Consider the following 20,815-nt stretch of genomic DNA (forward strand, 5'->3'; position numbering starts at 1 on the left):
TCCACCCCCCTCCGCAGGCCTCAGCGTCAGGCTTCTTCTCTTATAAAGCTCTCCTGTCCCTACAGACTGTCTCCAGGCTCATTTTTCCCTTTATGGTACTCATCCCAAGTGTGGTTACATCTCCATGTTCCTGTCTCCATGTTTGCTGTCTGATTCCCGCACTGTGCCATGGAGCCAGAAGGCGTGTGTTCACCACAGGGCCAGTGGCCAGCTCAGGGCCCAGCTCAGCGTTGGGCTGGACACCTCCTTCAGGAAGTGAACTCTACTGCTGAGACTCACACAGGGGAAGCTGGTTCGAGGGCACTCCACCCAGCCCTCTCCCTCAAGATTAAAGAAAGCAGCTTACCTTGTTGGGCCCCGAATCCTGAAAAACAAAGGACAGGAAGAGTCTGAGGACCTGGAGTGAGGCTGGGGCCCAAGAGCTTGAGGTGATGGAGGACAGGCTGGCTCAGAGGGCCGAAGAGCAGGCAGAGGCCAGAACACATGCCAGGTGTCCATCACCCACTGCCCAGCCATGGATGACCAGCCTGAGTTGGTCGTGACAGGTGCAATCAGAGCATGACCTGTCAAACTCCTGTCACCCCCTGGTCTTGCCCCATCCCAACAACATCAGAGTAGGGTAGGGTCTCTGGAGAGCTGCCCTTCCCTGGTTGGCAGCCCAGGCATCCTGGTGAGTGGCAATTCCACCTGTCCTGCAGGGCCCATCAAGCCCAACCCCCAATCCCAAGGGCTGTGGGCTCCCCTAGAGGATAGTCTGGATCAGGTCACTGGAAGCTAGAGCTGCCCACTGTCCTGCCCTCCCAAAAGGATGCCAGCCAACATGTGGTGACCCTCAGAAGGGCCGTGTGAGGAAAAAGGCACATCCCCAGTCTACAGGCAGGGCTACTGAGGTTCCCATGAGTAACAGGGATTGCTACTCCAGCTCTGGTCCTATGGCACAACCCACAACCTCTGGCCTTTCCCTTGAACCCCAGCCATGCCAACAGAGACAACACCCGAAACAGGTGTCACAGGTTCCCAGCGTCCTCTGTGGAGGACAAGAGAGGGAGGACCTCCTCGTCACCCCACCAACCTAGCACAAGAAGCCCGAAGTCAGCTCACCATTTCAGCCAGAGCAGAGATGACCTTTCCTAGAGTGGTCAAGGACTTATTGATGTTGGCTCCCTCCTGTGTGCAGAGAAGGTGGTCAGGACATCAGGAAGTGTCAGGAGCCTCTTGCTGCAGAGTGGTGCCCTGGGACCCGACCCGTGTGGCACCCAGCTCTGATGCTGACTCTGGGCCACTAGGGGCAGGGGATACTGTGGCAGGAAGTCCATCTAAGGCCCTCCCTGGCTGGGGAATGCAGTTGGCCAGCATTTCTTCTTAGCTCCATCAGCGTCCCGGTAACATCTCACACATCCCTGCCAGGCACAACTTCCAAAGCCCCTCCCTACCCATCGGATCATGTCAGGGGTCATGGGGGACACAGGAAAATAATTCTCTGTCCTGACACCCAAGTCTGTGTCTTCAGGAGGGGGGCTGGCCAGCCAGCTCGGGGTCCCCTGCTGTCTTACCACCTGTGTGCCTCTGAGTTGTGAAACAGACAGTGCTGGGTGTGAGGTGAGGGGCAGGGAGGACCATGGAGAGGGCTGCTCTCCTGAGAGGGTCTCTGTCCCTGTACCTAGCTTGTGTGCCAGGAGCAGCCTTCTGGCTACTGGAGGCTGAAGGTTGTGACCCATGCACCTGCCCCTTGCCCAGGCTTGCCTTTGGGAGTGGCATTAACCACCCTGTAACACCCAGTACACCCTCTCCATCCAACCCACCCGGGAGGTCGCCAGGCTTGGACACTGGGCCTTGTTGGCCGGGCCTGCTCCTCCTCCCAGGTATGGTGGCTGGGCCCTACCTTGAGACGTGTGCCCTTGGCACCTGTGGAGTCGGCCCTTTCACTCCCCGCCAGGTCCACCAGGCTGATTTTGCTCACCTGAAAGAGCAGGCGTATCAAATGCAGGAGCCTGTGCAGCTGCTTCAGGGACAAGCTGTGCACCAGGGACGGCCTCCAGGAGCCACAACCACGTCCCTCCCCAGGGTCCACCGTCTCGTCCCATGCACAGCTCTTTGAAGGATCTGTCCTAGGGAGGTGCCAAGGCACCTCCACGAAGTCCACCTGTCCTCACACAACACTCCACACACTGGACACTTCTCTTGCAACGGAACACGGACTCCCCACATGGACTCCCCACACACCCAGGAGATGCAGTCCGGCACTGCTGCCCTTTTTTACAGAAGACATTGATCATCTGCGGTGGGACGTGACCCCAGCTCCTGGGGGAGGGGAACACGGCTCAGTTGCCACGGGGAAGTGACCACATGCACACCGGGAAGACACAGGCCCTCCTGAGCCTCACCGGATTTTTCACAGGCCACAGACACTAGCAAGGCCCTCTCAGTGACCCTGGGCAGTGAGAGCTTGGCCTCCCTGCTGGTTCCAGCCCTCCTCAGCCTTTCTGAGCCTCTCTCCCTATTTCACAGGGCCAGTCAAGAGGATGACACCAGGCTAAGGTGACCCCTACACCCACAGTGACTGATGAGAACTCCACCAGATCTTGGCAGACCTCAAACTGTGGCTGAGGGAGTCACCTCCAGGTTGAAGGAGGTGGGGACTATGGGGTGTGGGGCCAAGGGACACAGTCAGAGACAGACAAGAGGCTCAAAGGAGTTGAGGGGAAGAGACGATAGGGGCAGTGTAACTAATGTACAATATAAGCCTAACTGGACTGTCACTGTGAATTCCCCACTGTGTAATGAGTATACCCTAATAAAAAATAGAATAGTAAAAACGAGCAGAAATCAAAGAAGAGGCTTAGGACCACCCTATTGTCCCCTCCAGAAGTCTGCAGACCGGACGTCTGGGATAAAGGCCCGAGCAGATGACACCCTGCTTGCCCCACTGAGAACGCTGAGGTGAGGAGTACGGCACGGGCGTCTGGGGATGGAACCGTGGCAGAGTGGGGCCCACTCGGCACAGGGGCTCCTTCGTGCCAGAGGATGCCAGCGCTGCTGGAGGCCCTGCTTCCAGTGCTGCCTGGCTGCTCCAGTGAGGACAGGGACCATGGTCCCTATCAGCCTGCTCTTTCTCCACAGGCAGGAGCACCATTGTGATGACCCTCACTGGACCTGCCACCCACCTCTGCTGCCACCTCCTCCCTGCATAGCCCCATCTCCTCCCTGTCCCTTGGCACGCAGGGGCTGCTCTGGGGTGCAGCCCTGGCGACATCCCTCTACAGTCCCAGTCTTCACCAAAACTGCCTAGCTGACAGGAGGCAGAGGTAGCAGACCCCGTCCACAACCCTTACCTCCACGTCCGTCCACACCCAGGTGGCCCCACTCTGAGATGGGGTGGCCTCATTGAGGCCAGCACTTAGCTGGGCTGGGCAGCATCTGGTGCCAGGATGAGCACATGGCTCACACCTCACTGACCAGCATCTGGCTTGCTGTCCTTGTCCTGCCCTGGCCAGTCTAACCTCCCACACCTACCCCAACCAGGACCTCTGCCCTCAGTGGCCCGGGCCCCCCAGGGCACTCCGATGCTCACTTTCTCTGTAGTAATGTTGGTCTCTGCATCGTGGCGCTTCTGGGTGAAGATGATGTTGAAGACGGCGTGAGAGCGGCTACTGGTCTCGTTCATGTTTGTGGCTGCCACCGTCCTGGGAACAGGAAGCCACATGAGGTTATCTATCCCTCATCTATAGTCAGACATGAGGGTCTCTTGAGGTGCCAGCCTGCTGACCCAGGTCATCAGGCCTCAAGTTCGCCAGACTGTGGAGCCTGCCCTGTCCACCTGAGGGTGACCACACCTCTCACCAGACCTAGAGCACAGGTCGCACCCACTAGCCCACCATGGACCCACTAGTCCTCAGCCCTCAGCTGGTGCCTGGCACATTGGAGGTACAGGGTCTAAGGGGTGCTTCTGACTACCGGGAGCCGGGATCGGCCAATAGGGTAGACGTGTGCCCAGGCCTTGATGGGTGGGAAAGCCTCCCCAGAAGGGAAAGGGAGAGTCCATCATCCATTCTGCACCACAGTCCACACCAACTGCTCTGGGAAGCCCAAGGAACCTATCATGTTCCCGGAAGCCACACGCCACAGAAGGTAAAATGGTGGCAGTGTGGCCTTCCAGGGGGACAGAGCCCAGGGGACTGGGGTTGGCTGGACACTGTCCCAGCCTGCCTGGAGCCTCAAAGAAGTCTCCCAAGACAACACCCTGTCTGCGATGGCCCAGAGCCTGTCCCCAGCATAGAAGGACACAGTGACCCTGGGAACCACCAGAGGCAGCCCTTTGGGTCTGCCGGAGGGGTTTGGGACACCACCATCCTTTCAGAAGCCGAGACTTACATGGGCAATTGCCTCACCCTCCTGGGGGTCCCCAGGGGCAGAGATGGGGGTGGCTGTTGCCATGACAACCAGAGCATCCCCGGCAGGAGGCTCAGGGCAGTCATGGGCAAGGGAGGTGGATTGTCCATGGCTGGCCACGCTGGGCAGCTGACCCTTTCCCATCTGTGCTAACCTTCTGTGAGGGTCTCAGCACATTGACCCTCACAGTCTCTGACCCTTAAGCCAGGAAGAGTAGACCTCGTCTGGCTCCACCAGACACTGCTGTCACCTCCACAGATCCAAACAGCCCTACCCCCACAGAGGAGCAGCCCTCATGTCGGTGACAGTTTCCCATAACACAGGGAGCCAAGGCTGCTGTCAGTGGCCTGGGCACACAAGGCCCACATTCCTCAAAGGCCACCAGACAGAGCCCACAGGACACCACCAACAGTGCACCAAGGACCAAGTGGGAGACTCACAGTGAACATCATTAGGCCACTCCACACGCACCTGGCCTTGTTCCCTGAGTCCATGAGGTCCTGGATGTCATTGTAGGAGGTGACGGCCAACTTGGAGAGGTCCTCCACATAGGGCCCGAGCAGTGGGTGCTCCCTCACACGCAGGTTGCCTTTGTTCTTGGGGTTCAGGAGATCACGGACCCGCTCACAGTAAATCTCCATGTAGCTGACCTGTGAGGCCAAGGGCCACGTATCAGGAACCCCCAAGGTGGGGGGTTGGGGGCTGGCCGCAGGTCAGGACCATGCAGACAGCCACCAGCCAGTGGTCTCCGTGTGAGTGTGATCTCAGCCCACTGCCACCTGCCCAGCCCTCTTCCCCAACCTGGGACTCACTCTACAGCACATTCTCGGCGGCCACACCAGGGCTACCTTGGCTATGGCACAGCCAGGCTGTGCAGCTCTGAGTTGCCCATCCCCACATAGGCCTAGGAGCTGCTCAACAAACACCTGCCACATGGAGGACTGCCCTGTCACCCCTGAGCTCTGTGAGTCTCCCAGTCCTGTGTGGGCACACTGGCACAAATGTCACATGGACAAGTGAGTAATAAGCCAAGGGCCCAGGTCAGCTGTAATCCACTTTAGCTCAGAAGAACATTACTGACTCCACCTGGAATTCCCTGGCCCTGCCCCTGGGAAGAGGTGGCAGGCAGGGAGCCCCACCTCCACAGAGTAGGACATGTTGTCATTGGTCGTGTCATTGATTCGAGAGAAGAGGTCTTCACAGAGCTGCAAGGACAGAGGAAGACATTGTCAGCTGATGAGGGTGGGTGCCTGAGGCCCACCCCTCACCTATCTTGCACTCAGGCAGGATGCTGTTCTGCCAGGCCCTCTTGTACCTCCACAGTGCGCATTCCAAGGAAAAGACACTGAGAAGGCCTGTACCCCATGGCTTCTAACTCAGCTGTCCCCCTGACTGATCTTTTCCTGAGAATCACCTGCTCACAACCCATCCTCATCCACTGTGGTCACCATTCCACAGACAACCCAGCCTTCTCCCTTCCCTGACTAGGCCAAGTGCTGACCAACTCTGGTCCAGAGACCTACTGGGGAACGAGGGAAGGACTTGGGGAAGTCAGACTTCCAGCGACATCTGAGGAGCCCTCTGTCTGTATCTCAGGACTTGGTCACTCTGTCCTAAGTGCCTTTCCCTGGCCATCCTCCCAGCCCTCACAATGCCCCTGAGAATGGCTGCCCAGCCAGCAGCTCTTCCAGTGCCCTGCCTCATGGATGTGAACCTGGTAGGCACTATCCAGAGGCTGGGCCCCTCTGCAGCCCATCCCAGGGCCACCTGCCCATGCCACCTTCCTTTCCCTCTCCCCCCATTCCCCTGCCACCTTTCCCTTCAGTAGTGCCCTCTCCAGGCCCTGCCTGCCCTGCCCACCCTGCTTGCCTGTGGGATGATGCCCTGCTGGTCCTTCTCCTGTTTGCCCATCATGGTGTAGGACTTGCCAGCCCCCGTCTGCCCATAGGCGAAGATGCACACGTTGTAACCCTCGAAGGCATGCTGCAGCATCTCCTCCCCGATGTCCCGGTACACCTGCTTCTGTGAGGCGTAGTTGATGTCCTCGGGCTGGGAAGGAGGAGGAGTGCAGCTGCAAGAGGCTGCATGCACCCGAGGCTTGGCCCACCAAGTCCTGGGAGACCCCCTCAGGTGGGAAGACAGTGCAGTGGGGAAAGAAGCTGCCCCAATCTGAATCCTGCCTGAGGGTGGATTCCTGGAGGGCCCCTCTGCATCACTAGTGAGGGATGAAGAGTAGTCACCAGTAGAGATGGGGCAGGGTGGAGGGAGTCCCAGAAGATGGAGCAACACATGCAAAGACCAGGAGGAGGGAGCTCAAAACCAGCCTGTCACTATGACTGTGGCTGGCTTGGCCAGAGCTGGGGATGGAAAGGAGGCAGGGCCCAAGGCCCAGGGACCTCACTGGCTGTGCTAAGGCATCTGGACACTGTCCTGAAAACAGTGGATACTTTAGGCAAACAGACAGCATGATCAGGCTGGGGATGGAGGGGGTGCATGGTGGGAGAAGGACAGGTGGGTCAGGGGAGGCAGAGCGGGAAGCCCTGCAGGCCCCTGTCCAGTGCCTCAGAGAGAACAGTGCACTTCCCAGCTCAGGGTAGCCTTTGGGGGAATAGGGTGGGCCCTCGTCCCCTCAGCCTCAGGGCAGTTAGGGACGCCTGAAGGCCACACAGTGAGCTGGGCTGAGCCAACGACTCCTGAAGGCCACACAGTGAGCTGGGCTGAGCCAACGTCCACACCAGGGACACCCACACAGCTGGCCTGCCTCCCACTGGCCCTGGCTCACCGAGGTGTGTGACCAGTAGGAATAGTCGAAGCTGAAGCTCTTGGGAGTCTCCTTGGGCTGTTTGGGGTTGACAATGGCTGCAAGGAGGGGACACAAGCACAGTGGTTAATGCTGCTGAGGCAACTCCAATCCATCTACACTGCTTAAGCTAGGAAGCCTAGATCTCAGAGTCCTCTAGCCCCAGACAAGCCAGGTCCCCAAACTGGAGGGGACCTGAGAATTACTTCCAAGCAGATGAGATGTCTCTGTCCCCTTCTCTTTGTGGTGGACCCTACTGCCCACAGATACCCAGGGCATGACCAGGCTGGACCTGTAGGGACCTGTGCTGTCCTCCAGTCAAGTCTGCCCAGGGTGGATCCTTCTTGAAGACATGGGTAACAAGTGCAAGCCACAGCCTGCCCCATCTCTGGGTCCACAGCCCACTGGCCACTCCAGCCTAGGTCTTCATGTGCTACTCTGCTCACACAGACCCCAGAATTAGCCAAGTGAAGCCTGAGGAATCCTGTCACATCTATGTCCCTGCTTCTTGAAGGCATCCTCACACGTGGGCATGCGCCCACTGTGCTGAGCACAGGCAATCTCTGATGGGCATTACATTTTTCTCTTCTGCTGGCACACGGACAGACTTCTAGGCTTGCTGCCACCACTGAGCTGATAGACCTGTCCCCTGATGCTCCCTCTTGAGGTGTCACAGCATGTATTCCCTCTTTCCTCCTCCCCACTGGGCTGCTGAGGTGGCGTTTCAGAATACTGAACCACCGAGCCACAAACAAGTGCTCAGCGAGCCTTGATACATCACCAACAGCTAAGCCTGTGGTATCCCATGTGCTCCCTGGTCCCCAATGAGGCCTGCAGTGTCCCAGGAGCCCAGCACACTGCCTGCTAACTTCTGTCCCCAGCAGGAAGCTGTTCTCAGTGTGCAGACGGAAGGATGAGGTTCCCACCCCTTCCAGGCTGCTATGCCCTCTGGACTGTGTGGATGGAGACCCCTGAGGAAGGCTGGGTGAAACCCTGGGTTTTCACATCCACAAGGAACATGGCCACTCCTGGTTGGAAAGGGCTCCAGGGCCACCTGGGGACCAGCACTTAGGTCCGAATCTAAAGAGCAAAGGCCCTTTTACCACAATCCCCTACAATACTCTGTGCACCCAGGACTAGCTTTACTTGAGTGGAAGGACACCATATAGTCTCCAGGATGTCTTGCCACCCCACCAGCCTGTGGTCAGGGTAACCTGTGACCAGTACCAGGAAGAACAAGACAACCATCCCCAGTCATGATTGAACTGTCCTCCAAAACCCACAGCCACTTCAAAAGTCATATTTTCAGGTCCCAACCCCTGGGGTCTCAACATGGCCTTATTTGGGGATAGGGTCAAGGAGAGGTGGTTAGTTGGAAAGAGGTCATCAGGATGGCCCTCATTCGGTATGACTGGTGTCCTAATAAAAAGGGAAATCTGAAGACAGAAGAATGTCCAGGGAAATGATGCACTATGACAATGAAGGTGGAGGTCAGGGCGAGGCTTCTACAAGCCAAGCAAGGCCAAAGTAGCCAGCGGCCCCCAAAGCTGGGGGCCTGGAGCAGACCCTCCCTCCCAGCCTCAGGAGGAACTACCCTGCCCACACTTCGATTTTAGACATCCGGTCTCCAGAGCTAAGAGATGATGTCTTCCTGTTGTTCTAGGCTGCCCTGTTTGGTTATTTAGGTCGGCAGCCCTGGGAGGACAACCCACCCTGTGCCCCAGCCCTGGTCAAACATCTGCTGACAGCTTAGGCATTGCTAGAAGCCCTGTCATCAGGGCTGACCGGCCTCAGGCTGTAATGTGGACCTCACACCCTGACTTAAGTTCTGAAGAGGTTCAGCACCTGAGGGAGGCCAGCAGGATGGCACAGTGACTGACCATCACAGCTCTGTCCTTGGAGCTAAGGGGAGATCACATCCATGCTGCCTCCAGGGCCAACAAAGCTGGCCTAGTTCAATTTGCTGGGACCAGGGACCAGCACTCTGGGTGTAGCTGGAACCTCAGCACAGATGGGAATGCCATGGAAGCAACAATCGTAGCACCTTCCCAAGTGCGGCCCTGAAGAATTGTGGGATGACCCTCCACTCACCTCACCAGCACCCTGTCTCTGCCCACTGTCTTCTCACCCCCTAAACTACAGATCCGGAGCCCCAATAGGCCCAAATTCCCCATCCTACCCCATCCCCCTGCCCATCCTAGCTCCTGGATAGGTCTGGGTCCCACAACTCACTCCACCACCCTCCCTGCCCAGCACTTGTCCAGTGGGGGCTGCTAACCTGCTCTGATGGGGTCCTTGTGCTGGGAGTCCCATCATACCCCACACAAACTGACAGCTCCCTGAGGTGGGTCCCTCTCCGGGTCAAGGCATGCGTGGTACTCAAGTTGCATGCTCAGGAGACAGTGAGGGTGAATGAGCGCAGAGAGGGCTGCAGGCTCAAACTGTAAGTGGACCACGGGAAAGTCTACCCACCATGGAGGCTATCTAGCAGTCCCCCAGGCCTGGCACCTGCTTATCTCCTGCCCCTACCTATCTTCTTATGGTGAGTGTGGCTGGGAAGACCTCAGTCATTACTGGTGGGGTCCCAAACTTCAGAGAGGGGATAGGCTCCCCCAGGTCACCCGACACTGCTGGCCTGAAACCAGGGTCTCCCAGGCCTAGTCTTCCACATGCAGCTCCCGGCCCTCAAAAGGAGACCTTCAAAGATCCATGGTGGGCCAACTCCCATCCCTCCAGCAGCTTGCTGCTCACTGAGAGAGACCTGGATCTGCTAGAGAGCTGCTGTCCTCGCTGGGGTCCCCAGACTGTCCTAGTGCAGGTTTTGAGGAGGGAGGAGGGAGACATCAAGCCTCCAAGATCTATGGAGCCAGGCCACTCAACCAGCTCATTAAAGGCTCTCATCCAGCCAGGCCTGCTCCTTCTCCAGCCAGGCCCCTGGGAGCTGGGGCTCTTCCAAGGCAAGATGCACAACACAAGGCCTGCACAGGGGTGGCTACCCAGCAGGGAGGACAAAGACCGGGTTAGGAGTGGCCTGAATGGGGCAGAGGAAAAGCAACTTGAGTGAGCAATTTTCCCAGCGTGGGAATGGCCCCTGCCGCCAGGCGCACCACAGAGCAAGGAGTACACTAAGCTGCTTCTTACAAGAGCCTTTCAGGGAAGGGACTGATGTGAAGCCCTAACCCCATTGAAGGGTACTGGAGGTGGGGTCTTTGGGAGACGATTAGGGCTAGAAGACATCATGAGAATCAACTGTGTGCTGAGAAGGCGCCCAGGAAGTGCCCTTACCGGGAAGGAATTTGCCTGTCACCTTGGACTTCTTCTAGACTGTGAGGAACAATGACAAGCTATTTAAGCCACCAGCTGTGGGATTCTGTTACAGCATCCTGAGGCCTTGATCTCTGATCCCCATCTCTAGAACTGTGGAGGAACAGGGAACAGCTTCTGACATCTGAAGCCACTCAGGCAGCCCCAGGAGGCTTTATTTCCCGTCCTGTGCAGAGGACCTGAATCCTTTGACAACTCAGCGTGTGGGTGTGCCTGGAGTAGTAGATGGAGTTCTAGCCACACTCCCAACTCACTCTCTACCCCGGGGTCCCCATTTTCAGATCAAAGACAGAGACAAGGGGTCCCTCACCCTGAGAACTGCTGTGTGGTCAGAGGGCTCAGAAGTGACCTGGAATCTGGGCTGACAGGAGTGCCCAGCATGACCTCTCTGCACAGGCAGAGAAATTGAGGACCAAAGTGACACAGCCAAGGTCACAAGAGTGAGCCAAGAACACAGCCAGGCCCCTTCCTCCCAGACCCTCTACCCTGGGCTCATCTGGAATTCACTCCAGGGGCCCATGCTGGGCTGACTCTGGTGTGGCCTAGTGAACCCATCACCAGTCAGCCCCCAGGCCTGCAGAGGAACAAGGGCCAACCCGGCACTCTCATTCCTCCTGGTCCTCTGGGCAGAGAATGTAACTCAGGAAAGACAAAACCCTAGAAGTCTGTACACGCCTGTAATTCCAACTACTCAGGAGGCAGCCCGGACAAAAACTCAAGACTCTATTTGAAAAATAACTAAAAGCAAAAAAGGGCTGGGAGCTTGGCTCAAGTGGTAGAGCACCTGCCTAGCAATCTCATGACCGAGTTCAAAGCCCAGTACCAAGAACAGAAAGCTGTTGCATGACCCTGCTCTGAGTGGCTGGCCAGCTCTGCAGGCACAGACCCCACAGGGCCTGCTGGCTGTCAAACCTTCAGGGTCTGAACACTCAGACTGTTTATCCAAGAGATGAGCACAGGATGACAGGACCTACAGGTGTCCCAGGGCATCCCCAGCCATTTCTGTATCCTCACTCCTCCACAGGCCTATAGGCCCAGCCCTGGGTGGCAGCCACTACCAGATCTGAGACCCTCCCCTGTGAGCCCAGACATACAGGCCAGAGGTCCTGCATGTTTCAGGCACCCGTGAGTGGGTCCTGATGCCATCTAACAAGCTGGGGACAAGGTGGCTGTTGTGCAAACCACTCAGTACAGTTTGAACCAGCCATGCCTATGGACAACGGCAGGTGGCAACGGCAGGTGGCAACTGCAGGAGACCCAGGCACACATGACCCACTGAGTCCAGCCGACCCACTGAGCTCAGCCTACCCCAGAATTGACACAGGCAGAACCAATCCCAACACTGGACCAGTTCTCACAGGGCCCCGAGGTGGGCCTGCCCAGTCTACAGCTGTTAGCTGGCTCCTCTTTGGAGGAGCAAGGCACAGGTACAGTGGTGGTTGGTGCCTGCTGTATCCGGCTCCCAGCCTGAGTGTGGATGCCTCGCTGCATTCAAACTGTGACAATCCAGGGAGCTGCCTACTACCTTCTGTCCACTACCTTCTGCCACACCTCAACAAGAACAATTTCTAATAAAATAAAGAGCAAACAAGAGGCTCTGAGGCCAGTCCTTTCTCCTGCCTCCAGCAGCCAAATCCTGACCCTGAGGGCAGATCTGTGTCCCTAGTCTTCTGAAACTGGTCATCCTCTGGCTTCCTGCTTCCTGTTCCCCAGGTCACTGCAGATGTTCCACTTGTCACCATGTGCACTGAGTTAAGTGGTGGTCCCCTCCAAGTTCACATACCCTGAAAACCTCAGCGTGTGATCTAATCTAGAAACAGGGTCTTTTTTCTTTCTCTCTTTTTTTTTTTTTTTTTTTTTTGTGACAGGGTCTCACTGTGTTACCCAGGCTGGAACTCCTGGGCTTAAGGCATCTTCCTGCCTCAGCCTCCTTAGTAACCAGGACCACAGGTACACCTCTGTATGCCCGGCTTGGAGATATGGTCTTTAAAGATGTAATGAGTTGTTAAAATGAAATCATACTAGATTAAGGTGGGCTTAAATCCAACGACTTGAATCCTTATAAGAAGACCTGAAAACACAGCAATACAGACACATAGCCATGTGACAGCAGGGCAGAGATGAGACCAGTATGGCTACAACCCCAACTGGCTGGCAGCCACCAGAAGCTAGGAAGGCACAGAGTGGTGCCTGCTTCATCCTGCTCTCTGTCTGGATGTGGTTGCCCAGTGTGTTCAGATTGCAGAGAGGCCAGGAGGACAACCCCCAGAGTGTCCCAGGGAGTGTACCCTGCCTATACCTTGCCTTCAGATACCTGGCTTGCAGAACTGTGAGGATAAACTTTTGTTTTTTGTAACCTCCATCCCCAGGGTGTGGTCGTTTGTTATGGCAGCCCCAGGACACACACACCACAAGGACAAAGAGGACCTGTGTCTCAGAACTGGCTCTGGTGGGTCGGCAGGGGACCATGGGCCCTGAGGGACCAGCAGCAGACAGTAATACTCCACGGCCTGGCCCAGTACTCACTTGTGGTGCTGCCCGACATCTGGATGATGCACTTGGAGTCACGGCTCATCTCCCGGGAGTTGAAGGGGCGGACACGCACCGCCACCTTCACAGAGGCCCCGGCCATCTCTGCAGCCTTGGTCGGTCACTCCTAGAACGCGGGAGCCCCAGCGAGGTGGGCCCACCTGAGGGAAAAGGAAGCAATATCCAAAGAGGCAGAATCAGTGCCTGGCTGCTCCCTTCAAACCCCCAAATGACACACGAGCAGTGAACGTCACGGTACGGGGAGCTGGAGAGGAAGCAGCGCAGGTGAGAAATGGCACAGATTCTACAGCACAAAGACTATAGACAAGTGGATCCTGGCTTAGACCTGGCAAAGCCAGAAGCCGGCACAAGAAAATTCACACAAGGAAACTTCTATGTGAAGGTAGAGGTGACCTTCCAGTTACCAGGAAGGTGTCAGGACAGGACACTCCTCAGGTGACCTCCCGACCCTGGGATGCTCCTTGGGGAGGGACTTCCCCTGAGGTCCAAGGGTGGCTCCACTCAGGCCTGTGCCCTGGTCTGGCCTTTTCCTCAGCTGTCCATCTCTGAGGTCGGACAAGCTCACAGCTGAACTTCGCCTGCTACCCTGTGACAGCTCCGAGAGCTGCAAGATGCAGCCCTGGCTCCCTCCGGGAGCATGTCCCAGGCTGTTCTCTTCCCCGAGTCCACCAGTGGATGGAGGGGCACACTTCTCTGAGAATCCATGTTTCCTCATGTTGACAAAGCTCTGCCCTTCTGAGCCTTGAGGTCTTGGGACGTTCCAGCCAGAGCGCGGGAGGGACAGAGGCAAGCCCTCTGCACGCACACAGCAGCATGCTTTGTGCCCTAAACGAGGCCTCAGGCTTTGACTGTGTTGTGCCAAACACTGACACAGGGAATAGTTAAAAATGAAGAAGATTTTATCAGAGCAGATGTCAGCATTGCTCATTTTCAGTTCTCCCCAAATTCAGCCACACAAATTCAGTGCAATCCCCAAAATATTCCAACAGAATTTGTGGTGGAATTTGGCAAGATAAGCAGGTTTTGGAAAATAGAAGCAGAGGGTACACCCCTCCCAGCCATATTTACTATAAAGCTGTGACAATTCCCAAAGCCCAGAAATGACAGCTGAATAGGGAGCTCTGTGGCGGCAACAGTGTCCAGTCAGAAACATGCCCACATACATACACAGACATTTACAACCACCCATGTACACACACACGTGTGCACACATATGTACACACACTCGTACACATTACACATGGACACTTACACATGCACACGTGTGCAAACATACAAACACACACATGCACACAGACCCACACACAATAAAGGAAAGGGCGCCATGTAAGACCAGTATTGGGACAACTGACCGACCCACATTGAAAGATAAAACTAGAACTTTCTCTTTAAAAGCACTTCGCGTGCACACACACACACTCACTCAGATCCTGCTCGGCTCGGGGGCAGAGAATCTGCATTAATGGGAAGCCTGCCGCACAAGGTCCTCTGCCCCAGGCAGGTGGGCGGCTGTGCAGAACAAGGCTCCCACCACGCACGGCTAGCGACGCCAAATAACTGGTAAAGTCTGTCTGAAGGAATGAAAGGGCTACTGAAGCAGTGAGGCCTAGCAGGCCAAGACTGCAGAGCAGGGGCTGCAGGGGACAAGAGACACATGCCACAGCACTGGCTCCCACATTTGCATTCTGGGCACAAGGCCACAGGCTGGGAACCTGGAGTCTTTCCAGGCAGAGAGCCGTTGCTGGGGGACAGAGAACCTGCAGATGTGTGGTCAAAAGAAACAACTTGAGAGGCCAAGGTCCCAGGAGAAGAGGGCGGTAGAGCCCTGAAATGAAGACCCAGCCCTGAAGTCCACCCCTGAAGACACTCGCCAAATCCTGCACGAGGGGTAGAATTTTAAAAACCCAAGATGAAAGCCTCTGAAAGTCACAGAGACCTCCACAGTTGTCAGGAGCTTTGGAACAAAGACTCAAGCTCAGGGTCTTCCAGGAGGAAGTTTTCGAGGGTCACAGTTTGCCAGATTTGGAGGCCCGGGGTGAGCGGCAGACGTGCAACACTGCATTCATGTGGCCTCTGAGGCTTGCGGGAGCAGCCTTCCCCTGGCTGCTGGAAGGGGCAAGCCATCTCTGCGAGGGACAGCGTCATCCTGACCTCCACGCTGACTTAGAAGGCAACGTCTGACATCACATCAAAAGTTACAGGGTAAGAAGAGACGGGATTCTGATTAAAAACAAAGAGAAAAAAGAAAAGAAACACCTGCACTTGATCCAGACCTACGAGTTATCACACAGGACCTCGAGATAATCACGCCTAGTGCGTTCAAAATATGAGAGAAAAGACAGAGGGTAAATGGGAAAGGGAGACAAGAGCCAGGGGATTGGACGCTGTTTGGATTCAAATGGAAGTTCCAGAACTGACCATTGCAATCTCTCTCCAGAGATCAGATCCAACTGCTGATGGAACAGGAGAGCAGTGTTAACAACACAGGACGAGTGAGATGGCCGACAGGTGTGTGAGGGGAGCAGGAGATGCTACGGCCTGAATGTCTGTGTGCCTCTCAAATTCATATGGTGAAATCCTAACACCCAAAGTGATGGTGTTAGGTCAAGAGAGGGAGCTCCCATACGTGGGATTAGTGCCCTTTTAAAGGCAATCCCCTTACTCTCTCTACCATGTGAGGACACAGCAAGAAGCCACCACCTATAAGCCAGAAAGAGGACACCCATCAGACTTGCCTTGACCTCCAACTTCCAGCCTTCAGAAATGCAAGAAATAAATTCCTATTTATTTATTTATTTATTTATTTTTAAATTATCATTGTACTGGGGGAATATTGTGCCATTTACAAAAGTTCTTACAATATATCATAGTTGAATTCATTCTCCTTTATCCCCACTCCCATTCCAGGCTGTGATGTTTTCTATAGCCGCCTAAATGGACCAAGACAGCAGAACAGCACTATTTTAAGAGAATGACCACAGACTGCTTAAAGCTGCCTAGATCTAGGAAGTTCTCAAACACAAAGCAGGATAAACGCAAGAAAACCGCACCAAGGCTCACCAGGGTAAGGCTCCTGGGTCCCAAAGATGAAAAAGAAAGTCTTAAAAGCAGCCAGAAATAAAAGACACACAGCTGAATTCTCACCAGAAACAATGCAGCCAAAGGACAAGTGTACACCTCGCCATCATCACAGGTGGTACTGGCTTCCGTTAGGTGGTCAAGAACATGCTGTAATTGCTGGGTGACCATTAAGAGAAGAAGAATAAGCAAAAGCTAGCAAGTTAACAGAAGGAAAAAGCAAACATGTTAAAATACCTTTTATTAACCCAATTCATAGCAACACAGAGGGAAAAACAAAACACAGAGGAAAATAGACCTAAGACTGTAGATAAAAGTCCAACGCCATTAAAATGGACTGACTCTTCCAGGACAAGCACTACAACTGTCAGGCTGATGTTTTTTCAAAACTCTTAACTGTTTTTTTGGATTGGAGGCGTGGCTCCAGCGGTAGAGATCTGCTTTGCAAGCACAAAGCCCTGAGTTCAAACAAACAAACAAAAAGTTGAATTGAAAAGAGTCTCATTGTTTTCATTTATTTATTTATTTATGGCAGTGCTGGGGATCGAACCCTTTCTAGCAAGCACTTTACCGTTCAGCTACATCCCCAGCTAATTAATGACTTAATTGACTCGTAAGTAATTAATGGGGTAATGTGATGTTTGGATGCATGTACCCATTGGGTAATGGTTAAATCAATCAGGTTAAACATCTACCATTTCTTTGTGGCTAAAAACTTTCAAAATCCTTTCTTCTAGCTTTTAGAAATGGACAGTACATTACTGACATCCATATTCACCCTACTCTGTGAGAGACTCCACAGATAAGTGAGACCATGCAATACTTGTCTTTCTGTGCTTGGCTTATGAGGACAAGATCTCATTCTTTGTTATGGCTGAATACTATTCCATTGGGTATAGCTGCCTTGTTTTCTTAGCATCCATCAGTTGGTTGTTCCCATTTCTTTGCTATTGTGAACTCTGGAGTTCAGAGAGCTCCATGACAAATGGATTTCATTTCCTTTAGAGATTGTTCTATAATAGGATAGCTGGATCATCTGGTAGCTCTGGTTTTAATTTTGGGGACATCTCCATACTCGTTTCCATGATGGCCGTACTAGCTTACCTTTCCCCCAAACCCTGTACAAGGGTCCCTTGTCTCACTTCCTATCTTTTGTCTTTTTGACAGCGACTCTGACTTGGGTGAGGTGACATCTCATTGGGGTTTTGATCTGATTTCTCTGATAATTAGTCATTTTGAGAATTCTCATGTCCTTTTGACCACTTGTATCTCATCTTTTGAGGTCCACTGCCCACTCTGAAGTGGGTTATTTGGGGGTTTGGGGCTCCTTGCAAGAGCCTCCACATCGACCTCTTGTCAGGTTGCCGTGTGCAAATACTTTCCCATTGCACGGGCTTTCTGAGTCCATTACTTCTCTTGAGACAGAGAAGCTACGCAAACCCCATGTGTCTATTTCTTGTTTTGGTCCTGTGCTTTTGGAGTCTTCTCCAAAACCTCTTTGTCCATTCCGATGTCCTGAGCATTCCGTTTCTAGTGGTTTCATAGTTTTAGGTTTCATATAAGTCTTCAGCCCATCTTGAGTTGGTTTTCACACAGGGTGAGAGAGAGGGGTCTTGTCTCACTCTTCTGCATGTGCACATCAATTTTCCAGCAGCATTTGTTGAGAGGATTGTCCTTCCTCCATGTGTGGTTTTAGCACCTTTGTCAAAAATCAGCTGTCTGTAGCCGTGTGGGTTTGCTGCTGTACTGTACTGTCTATCCCACTGGTCTACGTGTCTATATTTACGCCCATACCATGCTGTTTTGACGACGATAGCTTTGTAGGTTTTGAAGCCAGGGAGTGCAATGCCTCCTACTTTGTTCTTTTTACTTCGGCTAGTTGAGGTTTATTATGGTTCATATAAACTTTAGTAGTTTTTCCTAGTTCTTTGAAGACTGTCATTGGTATTTTGATGGGGATTGATGGGGACTGCATTGAACAATGACTTTAGGTGGCATGAACATTTTAACACTATTGATTCTCCTGGTCCATGAATATAAGGTGTCCTTTTCCTTCTTCTATGTCTTCTTCAACTTCTTTCATCAATGTTTTATAATTTTCATTATGGAAAATTTTCACCTCTTTAGTTAAATTTATGCTTAGGTTGGTTGTTTGGGCTTTTGGTAGCTATTGTAAATGGACTGCTTTCTTGATTTCTGTTCAGATAATTCACTCACAGCTGTGCTGCCATGCTTTGTGAGTGTGGTGCAGGGGACAGAACACGTGTCAGCAGGTGCCCTACCGCCAAGCCAACCTTCAGCCCAACACGTCTCGATCGTGTACGAGGGTTTTGTAGCTTGCCACTTTGCTGAACTCACTTATTCCAAGAGACTGTTGACAACATCTTTTGAGTTTGTTTTCTACATACGATTGTGCCGTATACCGAAAACAGTGACAATTTTACTTCTTTTCAGTTGGGATGCCCTTTATTTCTTTCTCTTGCTGGAACTCCCAGTGCTGTGTTGAATAAAATTGGTAAAAGTGGACATCCTTCCCTTTTCCAGGCCTTAGAGAGAAAGCTTTCAGCTTTTTCCCGTGTTGTGCGAGCTGCTGGCTTAATATAACTGGTCTTTATTATGTTAAGGTTCATTCTTTCTATAATTTGCTCAGCGTTTTCATCCAACGCCGTGTCTGCATCTGTTGAGATGGCTGCATGGTCCGTGTCCTTCCTTCCGTTCGGGTCCACAGCAGTGTGCATGTGTTGATCACGCTTGCTTCCCTGGAACGAATCCCACTTGCTCATGGCACAGAATCTTTTGGTGTGTGATCCAATATTTTGTGGAGGATTTTTACATTTCTGCTCATCGAGGCTTTTTTTTTTCCTAACGGTAGTTTTCTGTTCTTCCTTTTTTGTCGTTGTTGTGTACTTATGTGGTTTGGTATCAGGGTAACACTGGCCTCATAGAGTGTGTCTGCAAGAACTCCTTCCTCTTCTGCTTCCTGGAATAACTGAAGGAGCATCAACATTACTTTGTCTTTAAATATTTGCTAGAACTGAGCAGGAATGCCATCTGGTCCTGGGCTTTTCTTTGATGAGACTTTTTAATCACTGGTTTCCTCTTGTTTCTTTTTAACGGTTTGTCCGGGTTTTCTATGTCTTCATGATTCAGCCTTGGTAAGGTGTATTCCTTTATGAATTTGTCCATGTCTTCTAGGTGCTCAAGTATTGGGGCATATCCATAACAATTTTCTTTTCTGGGACTGGGGTTTGAACTCAGGACTTCATGCTTACAAAGTAGACACCCTACCACTTGAGCCACTCCTCCAGCCTACGATTTCCAGCGATCTCTTGTATTTCTGGAGTGTTGGTGGGAGTGTCTCCCTTTCCATCTCTAGTATTTAAGGCTTCTCATTCTTTCTCTTAGTCTGGCTAAGGGCTTATCTACTTTATATTTCCAAAGAACCAGCTTATTAAGTTCCTACTCTATTCATTTCTGGTCGGATCTTTATCGTTTCTTTCCTTCAACTAATTTTGCATGGGGTGGGGGGATACTGGGGTTTGAATTTGGGCCTACACCTTGAGCCACTCCAGCAGCCCTTTTCTGTGAAGGGTATTTTTGAGATAGGGTCTCATGAACTATTTCCCCAGGCTGGTTTCGAACAGCAATCCTCCTGTTCTCTGGCTGGGATTATAGACATGAGCCACAGTGCCTGGCCCTTCTACTATTTTAGAGTTAGTTTTTTTCATTAAGGTGCAGCAATGGGTTATTGATATGAGATCTGTCTGCGTTTTTGATGTAGATGTTGACATTGTAAACTTCCCTCCTAGTTCTGCTTCTTCTGTATCTCCCAGGTCTTGATGTGTTGTGCCTCCATTTTTATTTTCAGGAATTTTTTATTTCCTTCTCGAATCCATCCTTTATCTGTTGGTTGTTCAAAAAATAAGTTATTTCTATGCACTTGAATAATTTCCAAAGCTGTTCTTCTTGGTATTGAGTTCTAGTTTGATTGTACTGTGGTTGGAAAGGACACTCAATAGGATTTCAATCTTTAAAAAAGTTATTGAGACTTGTTTTGTGACCTATCACACAACTGACCGAGAAGAATGTCCAGGTGATGAGAAGCTGCTGGGTGGACATCTGCAGGTGTTTGAGACGTCTGTTTGGTTTAGGGTCTTTCGTGTTGGTTTCCTGTCTGGATAATCTGTCTTGCTGAAAGTGGGATGTCCACATTCCCAGCTCCTACTACACTGCAATCTATCTGTCCCCAGTGTACTCATATTTGCTTTATGTGCTTTAGGAAATCTGGTATTAGGTGCATATCTACTTAGAATTGTTACTTCCTCTTGCTGGGGTAATCCCTTTGAAGTTACATAATGATCTTCCCCAGATTTTTAAAAATTGTATTCTGTTAACAAGAGACACAGAGAAACTGAAAATAAAAAGCTGAAAGTGTTTGGTCTGCTTTTTCCATCAGCTACTAAGAAGGAAAGCTATAGACATAAATGTAGACAGATATCACACTTACAAGAAGAAGTGTTCACCTTCCCTGGCATAAAAGAGGTGCAAATCAAAACAACACTTAGATTTCGTCTCACCCCAGTTAGAATGGCCAGAATCAAGGGCAATAACAGCACAAATGCTGGCAAGGATCCTTACACACTGCTGGTGGGAATGCAAGTTAGTACGACCACT

At 52.5% G+C, this 20,815-nt stretch overlaps 1 protein-coding gene across 28 annotated transcripts in view; it reads right to left on the reverse strand.

Moving 5' to 3' along the window:
• Positions 1-20,815, reverse strand: part of Kif1a (kinesin family member 1A) — a 93,660-nt gene that overhangs the window by 57,762 nt on the left and 15,083 nt on the right. For 27 of the 28 annotated variants that reach the window (XM_074072202.1, XM_074072226.1, XM_074072225.1 and 24 more), the window contains 9 exons: positions 13,040-13,203; positions 7,172-7,248; positions 6,259-6,438; positions 5,529-5,594; positions 4,861-5,039; positions 3,572-3,683; positions 1,883-1,960; positions 1,102-1,167; positions 347-364 (listed from right to left, as the gene is read on the reverse strand). In XM_074072202.1, coding sequence (XP_073928303.1) covers positions 347-364; positions 1,102-1,167; positions 1,883-1,960; positions 3,572-3,683; positions 4,861-5,039; positions 5,529-5,594; positions 6,259-6,438; positions 7,172-7,248; positions 13,040-13,145 — 882 coding nt within the window. In that variant the 5' untranslated portion in view covers positions 13,146-13,203. Of the gene's footprint in view, positions 1-346; positions 365-1,101; positions 1,168-1,882; positions 1,961-3,571; positions 3,684-4,860; positions 5,040-5,528; positions 5,595-6,258; positions 6,439-7,171; positions 7,249-13,039; positions 13,204-14,486; positions 14,512-20,815 lie in introns of those variants that run through there. The other variant, XM_074072201.1, reaches the window with a different exon arrangement.

This window comes from Castor canadensis, chromosome 4, assembly GCF_047511655.1.
Source record: "Castor canadensis chromosome 4, mCasCan1.hap1v2, whole genome shotgun sequence".
Lineage (NCBI taxonomy): Eukaryota > Metazoa > Chordata > Mammalia > Rodentia > Castoridae > Castor > Castor canadensis.